A 14541-nucleotide genomic window follows, 5' to 3' on the forward strand; every position below is an offset into this window, starting at 1 on the left:
ATAACAATTATTTTTGCTAACTGTTCTCCAGACCTACAGAAAAAGCCAACACATTTGGATAGGAGCCTTTTTTGTCACTTTTGGAAAAAATGAGTGAAATGCCGAAAACATGTGGAGTGGCCACAGCCAGCAACTAGAAGACTCTGGATGACAAATTAATCCTCATGCCCATGTAACTCTGACACAAGAACTTCTGTCTTCATGCAGTCATTGAAAACACCTGCCCTAGAAGGTATCTCCCACATTTTAATGGATGAAGAACCAATATCTAGCCAAAGAAACTGTATTAATATTTCTTAGAAAATATGCATTTTGTACATTACTTTTTAACAAATAGTCAACTTATTTAAATAACATGGGAAGCAAATCTTTGTGGCTCTTTAGAGCTTTTGGTATCTTAGGTCACTGAAATATGTGAATACATAAACTCTGAATTCATCTGAAGATATGCATGTAAACCCATTGATGCACTTAATAAGAGCTACTGATACGTGCCAGGGCTGGGACAGAAACTGGTAATAGGCTACATTTTCGAAAGGTACACAACATCAACAGAACATGAATTCACCAGCACGGGAATAGAACAATGTGGTTTCTACCTCTGGAGGTCATTGTAAGCCCCTTCTGAATACGTCCGAGACATCCTAACGGAGCGCAGTAACCTGACCGCATCTTCTCGATAGATTGGGTACATGAGATTGTTGCTGCTGCCAAAAAGACAGTACAGTTGGTCAGATTTTAGTACAAACTTTTTGTGAGACATGATGAACATGCCATGTTCCGAGCACTTCCGCAGTATAAAGTCAGCTACTAAACATGAGTATCATCCAAACAAACAAAATGTAGTCAAAAGTCTTTGGCTACAACGTGTCCACCATTTATGTACAATATGACACTGGAGACGGAGAGTGCAGCAGAGATGAGGAAAATCACGTGGTTTTGAGTGGATGCAAATATCCCACTGGCTACTTCTTCGGAAGAGTTCACAGATGTCACTGTGAAACAATGGCACACACAGTCTCACAAGGCCAACAGATTAAATGCTTCCATGGGAAGGATGAGCAGGTGAGATGAAGATACAGCCATTTACCAAAAGAACTGCCACAGGTTCTTAAGAGGAGAAATTAATCTTGGTATTGTACTGTCTGGAAGTAGCAGGACTGCAAGGTCTTTAGATATCAGGCAAGAAGAGATGTCCCTTGATCCTTTGCAAGTCTTGGAAGCAGAATCACAGTATCTTCGACATCTTTTATGTGGTAACTGCAGAGGAAGGCTAACATGGAGGTATGCATGTTTGTAGGCAAGTAGGTATCTGTTCATGGAGGAGACACATCTACGTCCAAATGCCAGAGTTCACACTGTATATTCCCATAGTGCTAGAAGGTCAAGAGCAGTCGGGTGACGAAGCAAGGAAATGACCACAAACCAAATGGAGTTCACCACAGCATGACTTTCACTGAAAAGTAAGGAGATGGAAACTCCTCACTTCTCAAAGCTGCCTCATTCAAATTCCTTTGGGATAAATAAACTCTATCTATCCATCTATCCGCCTATCGCTCAGTCTATCCATTTTTGGTCTATCTATCCACAACCGGTCTGTCAGCTTGTGTACACCCACCCACGTGTTTCAGGGCCATGCTGTGAGCACACATTCACACATTCAGGAGAGCACCAGCTGCCTACAGACTTCAAACATCTCATGGATGCAGCAGGGACAGGATGGGTTGTGGGACCACAAGCATGTGCTGCGCTGTACATAAAGTTCTGGTCAGTTAACATTGTACCTGAGGTCTCTGTGATGCTGTTTGAAAGGTTGTCTGAGACTGGAGCAAGGAGGTAAAGTGAAACAGTGAGAGAGACACCATGTTCTTCTGCAGGATTACACTGAGAGAAAAAAGCTGGCTCCTAAAGTGATGATGATGGACATTATGGACTGCTGTCTTTAACTACTCCATGGTGGTAAAGCTAGGACACAATGAAAAGCTGTTCACTGCTAATGGTTAAGATGACTGATACCCGAGGGTCACTACAAAAATGTCAGTGCTCCTCAAATAGGGAGATTTCCACATTTATACCCTAGAGCTGACCAAATTTAAAATGTCACTTGATAAGGATCATTTCATTTCTAAAAAAAGCAAGAATCTGTTTACTACCTGAAGATTAACTGAACGCCTACTTGCACCTCCATGAAGAGGCGAGTAATTCAGTCCAGTGTGTTTTTTTGCACTGGCAATTCAGATTGCCTGATTCTAGTTCACAACTTTAATAACCTGGAAAAGATTTAGCATTGCCTTGTGCATCATTTGTAATTCCATCATCTCTATTCCTGCAAAAGTCATCAGTGAAAAAGACAGGATTATAACATATAACACTCTGGCGACAAATCATACACGGACCTAGGAGGTTCCTCAACAGAGGGGGTCTCATCACTGAACAGAAATATGGAAATTAGTCACAAAAATACAACCGTTAATACAAAGACATATTAATTGTAGGATTCGAGAAAAAGCATCCGAACACACCATGCACGTGCAGAGATCAAGATATCAACTACTGCACCCAGTTTGAATTAACCCAAAACGAAAGCTGAGAGCCTCAGAGGGCCCAGGGACAGAGTCACATGTTATTAATGTGTTTTGTGCCTTTCAGTGTTTGGTTTTCACTCATCAGGAACTCATCAGGTGAACTGGAACGGAGGCAGTAAAAAGAACCTGTGGGCTGCACACCTTGAACACACAGTAGTCATGTGGCTTTTTGTATCTCAGGAGAGCGGAGTGAGGGACAATGTGTCCCATGGCAATGCACTGCTGGATGACAGCAGCACCTTCAATGCACTGGGGCTTTAGACACACCTTTCTTTATGGCCCACTCTGAAGGACTCATTCTGGACAAGGACAGCCGAACAAGTGTCACTGACAGCTCACACAACATGAGGGAAAACAGAAGAAATCATATATACCTACACATGTACATGGAGCAAAAAGGTATACTGTCTATCCAAATACATAGATCCATAAATGGGGAGAGCAGATCACAGTGGTTTGGGGAAGGACACAAACCTCATTGGAGCTCCACAATAAACACACGTAACAAAAATGTGTTCCATTATTGTGAGGAGTCTGTGCAGAATGTCAAAACCACTGTCTGCTGTGGAGGGGGGTGGTGAGGATGCCGAGGCAGAGCAAGTGTGTGTCCCAGTCTGTGTCCCAGTGTGTGTACCTGTCGGGAGAGTAGCGGTCCTCCGACAAACGATGGCGGTCCATGCGACTTGTACCATATGGTCCACCACGAGTGCCATGGTCCAGACTCCTGCTGTAGGATGGAAAGTCACCATGTGAGCCCTTAACTGGACACTAAGTGGACACTACCTGGACATTACCCTCATAAAAACAGAGCAGTTTATTGCACACATCAGTTGGACTCTTGCACAAAAGACAAATGTTGTTCGGTTAGATAGTAAACAGCACATCATGTCACCTGTCTGTTCATATCAACAGTTCATATCTGAGAGTTACCTGTGGGGAGGTGGGACACTGGGTGACCGGGACCGCGCCCGTTTCATCTCCACTGAGCGTGAGCAGTGGTTAGAGGACATGACCTGCTCTGGCACAGAGAGTGTGGAGCTCTGGAGGTCCCTGCCGTTGTGCCTGTAGTCTGTGCAGGAAGCAGAGCATGGGGCCCATGGTCACTCTGTGTGTGTGTGTGTGTGTGTGTGTGGTGCATAAGCTCTCAAATTGCATGCCTTCTGAGTGTGATGAAACAACGTATTACAAGAAACACAGAAACAGTATTAATGCCACAAGTGATGATACAGCTGATGACTATGCAGGGAACTCTGGATCTGACTGTTTCGCTATCCCTTTACACCTTACCAGTTAAAGCAAATCAATCAATATTTTTTCCTTAATCATCAGTTGTACCTTGTATTGTACTAATTGCTCCACAAGGGTACAGCAGGGTTCTCTAAAGGGTACCACAGCAGGAGCTGGGATTCACACCTGGGACCTTTGAGTGCAGTGCAGCAGCTCTAAGCACTACACCACCTGCTGGCCCACAGTACAGTGCACTTCCTGTTCTAACCTGTGTCACAATTGGTTTAGCGGTTACTTGCAGTGGATGGATGGATGGACCATATGAACAAGTTATTATTGTCAGTGTCTGTAGTGAACCACAGGGAACTGGACTAGAGACACAGCAAATCAGCCACTCATAGGCACCAAATCCGTTCTCCACAAAGTCATTGCAATAATATTAGTGCACTACTACATGTACAACAACATAAATAATATTGTATTTGTGTGTATCAATAAATAACAGCTGGAGCAGAGGGCTACAGAGCTGTGCACTGCACAGCAGTAGCTTTCCCTCTTCTCTGTTCCTGTTCCTTCTTACCTGGAACGACTCCGATTCCATCCTCGCAGTCGTAGTCAGAGATCTCACTGTCACTCACCCTCTGTGATCCTGGACAAGCGAAACACAAGTGGATACACCAGCATGAGAGAGGGATATGGTTCAGGAGCTGAGGAGTCACACTGAGCTGAGCGTCCAGCAGGGAGCATAAGTGGGGTTTGTACACAAACGCATCTGGTTCTAAGCAGCACTGAGCACAGCTTTATACACACAGAACAGAGAGCATGGGGAGTTAGGGGTGCAGGAGTGAAGCAAATTAAAAAGCAAACATTAAATACATTTAAAGTTGAAAAATTTAAAAAAAAGGCCATAGCTATATATCTTAAAAAGATATGGGTAAGTGTCAAAACGATTAACTGGAACATTATGGTGACAGTGTGGGCAAAACAGAGTGATGTTTCTATGTGACACTTTTAATAGCATCAACCTGAACCTAAGGCTGTGCGGTTGTTTGTTCACACACTCACACACATATAGGTGAATATCAGTCTTGTGAAACATGTATCGCTCACTTCGTGAAGCCCTGGAATACAGGAATGGAAGTGTGCACCATGTTCAGCTCAGCTGTTTACCAGCTTCGTCACTTCTTTGACATGCAGCAAACCATGACTGATCTTTGACAGGTACCAGGGTACAGTGCAGTGTAACAGGCAGAGAAGAGATCCTTTCACATTGAGAGTCAGAGGTGTGTGTGTGTGTGCGCGCGCGTGCGTGCTGTGTTACAACGCACACAGTACAGTCTCAACAGCAGTGTTCCAGAGCTCACAGAAACACACTGTGTGCAGGAAAGAGGCAAAGTGTGTGGGAAACTGGCAGAGCGACCAAGTTGGACGCAAGGAATCAGCCTCAAGTGACCCACAGCAAGTGCAGCCACCGCAGAGGAGTTCACACACAAGCGTGTGGGTGTTTGAGGTAAACTACGGCAAGAAGGCACTGGGATACACACACTCGGGATGCACACAAGGGTGGAGCTGTGCATCAGGACAGAGCTGGAGTGCTGAGGGGAAGAGCGAGCAGAAGTCACAGTGTTACCTGAGTTGTACACAAAGGGGCCCTTATCTGCAAACACATGGGTACCCAGCATAAGGAGGGAATAAGCACAAAACAGATCAACATTCATTGTAACAAATCTCATACTGTTCCACATACTTGTTTGAGTGAAAACTAATGCATTCAATGAATGCGTCACTGAAATAATTAACATTTCTGTTCATGAAACGCTTGGGAATTAACTTGGGAAACTCCACAGAGCCAGTAAGAAAGGTGGCAGCGCACAGGTGACAGTACGTGGGAATGTAGATCACAAAATCCTTTAAATATTCCCAAAGGCCATGTTCAGCACACAGACAGGCAAGATAAGACTGTACAGGCTGTAAGGATAGATGGGCCTCCCTCACATAACACGCATCACTTGTTCTGCTTTTGAGGGGGGGTTTTCGAAAAAACTTTTTGAAAAACTTTAATTACCATTAATATGAATGGAAAAAACAAATAAGGGGTTCATGAGCCACAACAGCGTCACCTTTTTTTTCACCCAACAGGCAAAATTCCTGCCTTTCTTTAAAGAAAGAGAAAATCTGATTGAAAACCAGATCCAGAATATCAGAATAACTGCCCTGGATGCCTTGAAGAACCTTTAGCCCTAAACAACTGATACTAAGTACTGAGTGCTGGAAATCAGTAACAGCAGAGACTGTTAACACTGTGTCTGAACAGTGAGTGAGACAGCTGTGCCTCCATTCTGTGTGTGTTATATCTGTAATGCTGAATTTTTTTACAGCAGCCTTGTCCGTCACTCACAACTTGGAGTCCAGCATCACCACAGCTTCTGCAACTTCCCACGACACGAGCATTCGACATGGGAGGGATGGCTATATAAGACCCCCTGCTGAAGAGCCGGTTGGGACCTCATTCCCCTCTGTGTCCCACATGCTGAGCATGTCTATACAGGGTGCAGTTCCATACAGGGGTTTGAAGAAGGTGTGAATGATGAAATTGCATTGTGCCTGGGATGAAATCTGTCCTTGCCTACAGCATCCCCTACTAGCAGAAAGAAGCATAATGCAAATCTGCCAAGTGTTTTACTGTAAGTGGCCAGCTGTATCTGGATTTTGAGAAAACCATCATAAATAAATGGCTGAAGGTAAATGTAAACATTAGTGTTTTTCGCGCTACAGGCTGCTGATGATGGAGCTGCTGTTAGACACTGGTAGCAAGTTACAGACATAAGCAGCAGAGCAGGTCACGTTTTATATAACCACCTAATAAATATGCAAGTTCCTTTTATGTCAGAAATAGCAAATGTTTCTAAAAACTTTGTCCTCTGTCTTACTTTAAAAAGTAAGCAGCTGTGATCCCACTTCCCTTTATTTTCAGATAAGCTTTACTCTGCATGTCTCTTCAAGTTTAATGAAAGTGAAAAGATAGAATTATGGTTCTACACATGACAGGAGGGGATGATATTTTATTAATCCTTGCAGGGAAATCACAGTATGCACTGAATATACAGTATGTAACTATGTGGAAAAACTGGTGGAATGAATTTAACGGGTTCAATGGACTGGTGCTGAATTTAATGACTTTAATGGATTGATTGCCAAGAAAGACAGAACCCATTCTGCCTTAAGAGAAATAGGCCCGATTTGACCCTATGTCTTTACTCTGGTAGTTATACCAAAGCCAGATCTTCTTTGGCTACGAAATGACTGAGGACCTTTGCAGAAGAAATGTCAAACACGTTAGACATCTCCAAGCAGATGGACATACTCTGCAGCCTGCGCGTGGGGCTTTCGCCCTGCAGCAACCTCCTCTGCAGGTACGGTGATGGGTTGGGCAGCGGCATGGAGGACAGATCATGTGTCTGCAGCTTATACCAATGCGGCTGGTCATCGAGCAGCGCCGTCTCCAGTTCAATCAGGATCTGCAGCAGGGAAAGTGGAACAAAATCATTTCACTTCACTAAATTAACCAACATCTTAACCCTCAGGTTTCTATTTTGTTCCGTAACATTTAATTCTATGCAAATGGGTAGGTATCTTGTGCCCTCATAATTCATATATAAGGATGTATGGATGAAGGATCTCAAAACTCACCTCTTTCAAACACACTTCTCCCCTGTGTTTAATTAGCACGTACATGTTTGTTAGGTTTAATAACTCTTAATAACAATTTGCTTAATAACAGAAAAAGCTTGTTTGCTGCTCCTTGTGTGATGTACACTGGTTCATATGGTGATACTGTATGTGACAAATGGACTGTACTCAAGAATCACGTGTCTGCATCCAAATCTCTCCTTTTCGCATTGTTCTCTGAGACGTACATCACTTTTCAGAAGTGTCCATTCCAAGCAGAAGTGCCACATCTGGGAAAAAGTGCTGTGCAATAACTACCTCCGGAATCTCTGACACCACAGGCATTAGTGTATGTGTGTCATGCGTGTAACATGTACTCCACACAGAGAGGGCCACTGGGTCATGGGCTCAGGAACAGACACACCACACTTGGCTCCCTGTGTCGTTTGAAGTGACAGGTCCCTCACACACTCACACACTCCCTCCCTCAGCCACAGCCCTGCCAGGCTAAAGGAGATGAGTATGGTGTGTGAAGCTGCAGGTTCCTCACCTCGCCCAGGAACTCGCTCTCTTCTTCTCGAACCCGTGCCTGGTCCCACAGCGTGATCTCTAGCATGCGCTCGCGGAACTCCCGCCGGTGCACTGGTGAATAGATGAAGGTTTGGCTCCACCGGGGTTCCAGTGACTTCTTCACCGTTTTCGTCCTCCTCTTACTTTTATCACTGCAGGGACGACAGCTCAAAGTGAATGAGATGCTAGTAACACCGTGCTCTCACTGTGTCCATCAGCAGGAAGGAGCATAGCCATCAATGGCGTCACCGAACAGGACCATGACTCAACACGCTACAGGAAGGGCATATCTCTAACCCCCAATATCCATGGCAACTGGCTGTAGGGACACCACCTTGTTCTTGGAAGGAAGTTCATGGGTTCACATACAGAAATCTTGTCCCACTGGAGGGCCACAGTAGGACAGCGATATCCATAAGGCGCACACACACACGCACGCACGCACGCACGCACGCACACATACACATACACACACAGGCACAGTATCAGAAACTCTGGCTCACCAGTCCACCAAAACATATCTTTAGAACAATAAGAATACGAAAACTGGGAGAACTGTAAGCCCTGTGCACCCCCCCAACCCCCACACAGCAATAGTGACCCCATGCTTAGAATGCTACACTAAAATTGGTCAAGTACATATTTTGCCAAAATTTTCCAATAGGAACTGTGTTATTTTAAGACCTCTGAGACGTTTCACTGTATCAGACTTTCCCAGAGCCAGTTTCGGCTTCCTCTCCCACAGGAAATAAAGGCCATGTTGAAACCCAGTTGGAGGAGCAGTCAAGACACGTGGTGTGATACTGCAGGACACAGAAAAGGCTGCTTTGCCAACAGTTAATAGGTAACAAAGGTGAATGCTGTGTGCCTTCGTACCTTCTATCAGGGAGGAAGTAGATTTTCACGTAGGGGTTCCTCGGACGTCCATCTTCCCTTGATGGCAGGTCTTTCGCTCCCAGGATCGTAACGATGAGCTGATGTCCTACTTTGTCATACCAGAGTTTGACCTGTGGGACAAGAGACAACATGTTTCTCCCGTCTGCGGCAGGAGGCGTGATGGCATGGGGTCCACTTTGCTCTGAGGGACCATGTGCTTGGCTGAGCCTCTCTAAAAGGATGCTTGCGGCATCGGTGTCATTCGGGACAGTTTTAGTGCGACGGGAATATTGGGATTAATAAAGAGATGCCTTGTTCACTGCAAGCGCCTTCATCGCACATGAACTAATCAGTGTTTCTGCCTCCAGTGTGGAAAGTGTCAGTGTGATAGAACACAAAGGGTACAAGATGTGATGTCCGGAGTTTGACGCGCTCTGCTGGGGGATGACGGGGTGAACTCAGTGTAATGCCATGTTCCTCAGACTCTGCTCTACTTCCGCACAGACGACACCTCTTGTTGCCAGGTGAGAGGAGAGGTGTTGTCACGTGGCTCTTGGCTCCAGCCAGCTGCCTGCCACAGAGCGGTGCCCTCAGAGCAACAGACCCCCCCGCGGGCACGGCCACAGGCCAGTGGTGCAGGAACAGCCACCACGAGGCCACAGTACACCACGTGCACAGGACTCATTCGACTGGAGGAAATGACAATCAAATCAGATCCGAGGAGGGAAACAACGGCGCTGGAAACGGCTCTCAGCGTCTCTTTCAAAGCAACGTTTACAATAAACACGGTGCGCTAAACAGAGCACTACAGAGCGCTACACTCGTCCACACACGGGTCATGCGTGTGCGCCTTGTTCAGCACGGCCGCCTGCGATGGGCTCACTGCGCTGTGGCTGCGCCTGAGCACACAGGAGCTCCATCGGGGCCCGCAATCTCCAGCGCAGGAGAGGCTCTAAACTCTCTGCTAGAGCGCCTGATGCGGGAAACTACATGTATGACATGCAGCAAAGCAGCAGAAGGCATTGGAGTCGACTCACAGGAACGTGGTCACACTGCAGGAGGGTGCTCACGATCAAACAAATTGTACCAAGGTGTTCTTCACTTATGAGCCCATGAGTGAAACCAGACGGGGCTGAGCTCAGTGCCCTGTTCACTATAAAGTACTGCTCACTCATGCACAGGTGGAAATGGGGCATATAACTATGTATCTGTGTACGTGTGTGCGTGCGTGTGTGTGTGTGGACAGTGGTGTGAAAGAGTGCTCAGTCTGCACACACTTGTTATTAACGGTACAATTTGTTTACTGTTTACTCTTCTATGTAGTTCATTGGAAAATGCAAAATCCTTTCGAAAGAGGGACAGCAAACTTTACAGATCTTTTCGTTGTAACATGGAACGGTGAGAGGAGAAAACATCCAAAGGTGCGTTCGGAAACAGTTTGTGGTTCGAAACATCACACTGCATTCACAGTTTGTGCCGAAAGACTAAATACTAGCATTTCTGCATTATAAAAATGTGTTAGGAAAATGGCTACAAATATCAGACTGAACAGTATCGGAGGAAAATCAGTAATCATCCTCACAACTGTACTGTTTGTGTAACATTATAAACACTGCAGTGCCTGAGCAGAGATGTTTCATGTTACATGGAAAAGCATTCAATGTATTTGTCCCAGAAGATGGCAAATAGCAAGAAAAATGTTTAAAGAGACTTTTGTCTGTGCTGTATTTTTATGGAAACAATGAGTTCATGTGCGCTTTTATTACAGGCAGTCTCCAGATTACGAACAAGATCCGTTCCTCAGTCTGTCTTTAAGTTGGCTTTTGACGCAAGTTGGAACAGTTAGGTATAGTGGGATCTAACGTCAGTTTGTCAACTGTTTGTCTTAGAATATAGCATACCTTTCTATGCATAAAAAACATTAAAGAATCACTTTGGATACATTAAAACATCTTTAATATAACAATACAGTAATAATAATAACAAATGTAAATACAGTATTTATAATAGAAAGAGACATAGAATGATAGAGAGATTAATAGATGTCACTACTGTCATGATGAACAGAGAAGCCTGGGCCCAAGTGCAGGTTCATTTATTCAGAATCAAGGGACTACATGAGTTCTCGTGGTCGGGGATGGGAGAATGGTCGGTCGGTCAATCAGCGAACTGAACAGAGGTGAGGATCCGAGATCGTGGTAGAGGAATAAAGCGGGCAGTCGTTATCAAAGAGAGCGGGACTGGGGAACGATGAGGGACTGGACTTGGAAGAGCAAAGTGAGGTAGGTTTGAGGATGCAGAAGGAATAGTCATGCCGAGTGAGATTCTACAACTGGGAAGAGGTTGAGAAGTGTTTTATAGCCAAGTGCTCTCTGAGAGAGAGCGAGAGAGAGAGCGCGCACATGCGTGTGCATACATGCATGTGCGTGCAGGTGCAAAACATTAAATTAACTTTAATGTTCACTTAACTAATGTTCATTGGTGTTTCATCCTTTTCTAATTGCTTTATTATTTCCACTTTAGTTTCAATCGTGATCGTTTCCCTTTTCCTGGATGCCACCATCACTTGCATCACATTTACGCTTTCGTGCCATGGTTAGGAGGGTAAATACAAAAAAATTAAAGCCAAATACAGTAACACACGAGACACTGTTAAAAGGAAAAGAAGGAAGTCTGTCCTACCTCGGGCTCATGCGGTCCGCCATGAGCCGACAATCGCTGTAGACACGCAATGTTTTGATCCACATCGCGAAGTAGCGCGCATTTGTTATTACAAATTGTTGTACGTAATCTGAATTTTGAATATAATAGGCTTAATTAAGAAGTTTTTATTTGATTGTTACTTAAGGGTGACAAAAAAATTAACTTCCGTTCAGTAAGTGGGTGGTTCGTAACTATGGGTTATACGTAAGCCAGACATTCGTAACAGGGGACTGCCTGTAGTACAAAACAAATGTGCTGTGTGCTCACCCATTACCTAGCAACGGAAGCCTGTCTCTTTAAACAGTTTTAGTTGGTTAGTCATGCATACTGTTCCAGGTTCTTGGTAAAATGGCATGAAAAGTGTTAAAAACTAAAGTTCTGAAGAATAGTATCCGAAAAATAACAGGAAACACTAAGGATTCAGAATTGAACTGAAAGGGTTAACAGACTGAAATACTGCCATTTCCCTGCTAAGCATTTTCCAAAACGCAGAAGACAGGAGTAAGAAGAGAAGGAGAGACAGGAGAAAAGACACAGGTGTGCCAGTGAGACAGCAGCAGTTACCTGGACCCTAGGGACAAAAGGCGTGCTTCTTCTACTAAGGCTTTGGCTCTGGATAAGCAAAATTAACAAAGAAAAATTAAATAAAACAAAACCCCAAACCACAAAGGCACACAAACAGGCAGGAAGTCAGGCACACTGGAGAAGACCTGTGGTGTCCCAGTGTCCCAGTAACCTAGTGCCCAAGTGTCCCAGTATCCCAGCATCCCAGTGCCTTAGTGTCCAAGAATGCCAAAATTCCAGTGTTCCATCATTCCAGCATCGCAGTGTCCCAGCAGTGCAGTGACTCCCAAAAGTGTATCCTGTGTGACGAGGACAACTGAGCACAGATTGCCTCTCACACATAACGATAGAGTGCATCTAAAGCCATAACTATAATCATGACTGTACATAGGCCGTCTGATGGGAGCAGCCATAGCCTGAGGGCTGAAGGCTGTGACGCGACACCAACTCTTTCTGCAGAAGCTTGTCCCACACTGGACTCTTAAATTGTTTATAATGTACATTTAATTACACAGCAGTTTCCAGGTGACTAACAACGTCAGGTTTGTCTACTGAGTGACTCACAATGATTTATGTTTATTTATTTAGCAGACACTTTTCTCCAAAGTGACTTCTGATGAACTCTATACTTACTTACTGAACTCTCTATTTACCCATTTACACAGCAGGGTAATTGTTAATATATCAAACTGGAGTACCTTGCTCAAGAGTACCACAACAGGAGGTGGAATTTGAACCCATGTCTTTTAATTGGAAGGCAAAGATTCTTTCTGGCCCAGTCACCATACTCATGCTACATGATATGAGCTCTGATGTGGGTCAAGGTAGGGTTGAGTCCCACCTGTCCTCAAAGTGACTCACTGTGGATTTCTAAAGCCCCCATGTAGACAGGCAGCTACAGCTACTGCGTGGAGCACATGGAGATATGCTCAGCTAAGTACAGCTGGAAAGCTATGAGAGCCACTCGCCCAACCTGCACGTGACCTGTGTTTCAGTGTGAACGCGTGTGTGTTCCCAGCACTGAGTCCATGAACCACAGCTCCTCTTACCCAGTTACACACTCACGGAGGGTGAAGGAGCACACAACTCAGCTGCTCTGTGTCCCGCTGTGTGCACAGCACAGTGCATGCATTGTCCAACACTTTTTCCCAATTGCACATTATAAGCATGTTAATGCATGTGAAAAGCATACACACTGGTTGAAACCACTTGTCCCAAGGCCAGCAACACAGGGCACAAGGCCTGAGGGGGAGGGGAGACACCCAAAGCAGGATGCCAGTCCATCGTAAGGCACCCCAAGAAAGACTCAAACCCCAGACCTGCCAGAGAGCGGGACCCAGCCAAGCCCACTGCGCCACCACACTCCCATGTGAAAAGCACTGATGCTCATAACAAAGTCCATTTGGGATTCCACCTAAGAGCAGTGCTTCAGCACAGTACCAACAAGCAACGTTGCTGTGCATTTGTGCACATGAGATTGTCACAGTACAACTGCCCCTACTTTCCAGAATAAAAACATATACCCATACATCTATTGGACATATTGTCCAATTTGATTATAGAAATATTATAACCTATCAAATAGAATATACAGTTGCAATAAAAATTATCACACAGAGCAAATGAAGTTTCTATATTTTCAGTAATTTAATGTATCAGTTTGTCCTTGGCAAAAGGTTTTAGTTAGAAGTGTAATCTCTCTTTCTCTCTGCCTCTCTCTCTCTCTCTCTCACACACACACACACACACACACACACACACACACACACACACACACACACACACAGGGTGCAATGAAGCATCAAGCCCACACACCTCCTTCTGCCACAGACTGTATGGTCACAGATGGGCCTTACTGGATACATGCATTATATGTACTCACTGAGAGCTGTCCAGACAGATACTGAGGGACGTCTCGCAGTACGCCAGGGCTCATGGGAGATGTTATAGAAATGGAGGGACGGTCCATCTTCTGGGACTCAAATGAGCTTGAACCTTTAAAGGAGAAAGTGGAGATATAGAGACACTGGGAGTCCTCAGTACTTCCATTGAGATGATACATTATAAATTCATAAAAACTGTTATCTGTTACATGAACAGTAACATTATTTTGCAGGTACATTTTTCATATCAAAGGATACACATTTTTGCATATCATTAAGACCATTAAAGACCAAAGAGGATGAAGAAAATGTGCAGATGTAGTGATACTCACTGGATTCCAACTGTGCATGTGTGCTGTCTGGTATCCAGGAAACATCTCTGAAAGTATGAGAAAGTCAAAGTGCAAGAAAGGCATGTGAATGTAGCAGATGACGTGTTGTGCTGTGAGAGACAGTAGTGCTAC

The 14541-nt window shown here is 44.8% G+C and overlaps 1 protein-coding gene across 2 annotated transcripts in view; it reads right to left on the reverse strand.

Moving 5' to 3' along the window:
- rims2b (regulating synaptic membrane exocytosis 2b) overlaps positions 1-14541 on the reverse strand; it is a 149810-nt gene that overhangs the window by 61378 nt on the left and 73891 nt on the right. The window contains exons 10-18 of one of the 2 annotated variants that reach the window (XM_029248076.1): positions 14410-14456; positions 14077-14189; positions 12195-12242; positions 8928-9058; positions 8032-8203; positions 7177-7330; positions 4393-4461; positions 3516-3654; positions 3220-3312 (exon numbers count right to left, since the gene is read on the reverse strand). In XM_029248076.1, the coding sequence (XP_029103909.1) occupies positions 3220-3312; positions 3516-3654; positions 4393-4461; positions 7177-7330; positions 8032-8203; positions 8928-9058; positions 12195-12242; positions 14077-14189; positions 14410-14456 (966 nt within the window). The remainder of the gene's footprint in view (positions 1-3219; positions 3313-3515; positions 3655-4392; positions 4462-7176; positions 7331-8031; positions 8204-8927; positions 9059-12194; positions 12243-14076; positions 14190-14409; positions 14457-14541) is intronic. The other variant, XM_018741460.2, reaches the window with a different exon arrangement.

The sequence above is a fragment of the Scleropages formosus genome, chromosome 23 (assembly GCF_900964775.1).
Source record: "Scleropages formosus chromosome 23, fSclFor1.1, whole genome shotgun sequence".
Lineage (NCBI taxonomy): Eukaryota > Metazoa > Chordata > Actinopteri > Osteoglossiformes > Osteoglossidae > Scleropages > Scleropages formosus.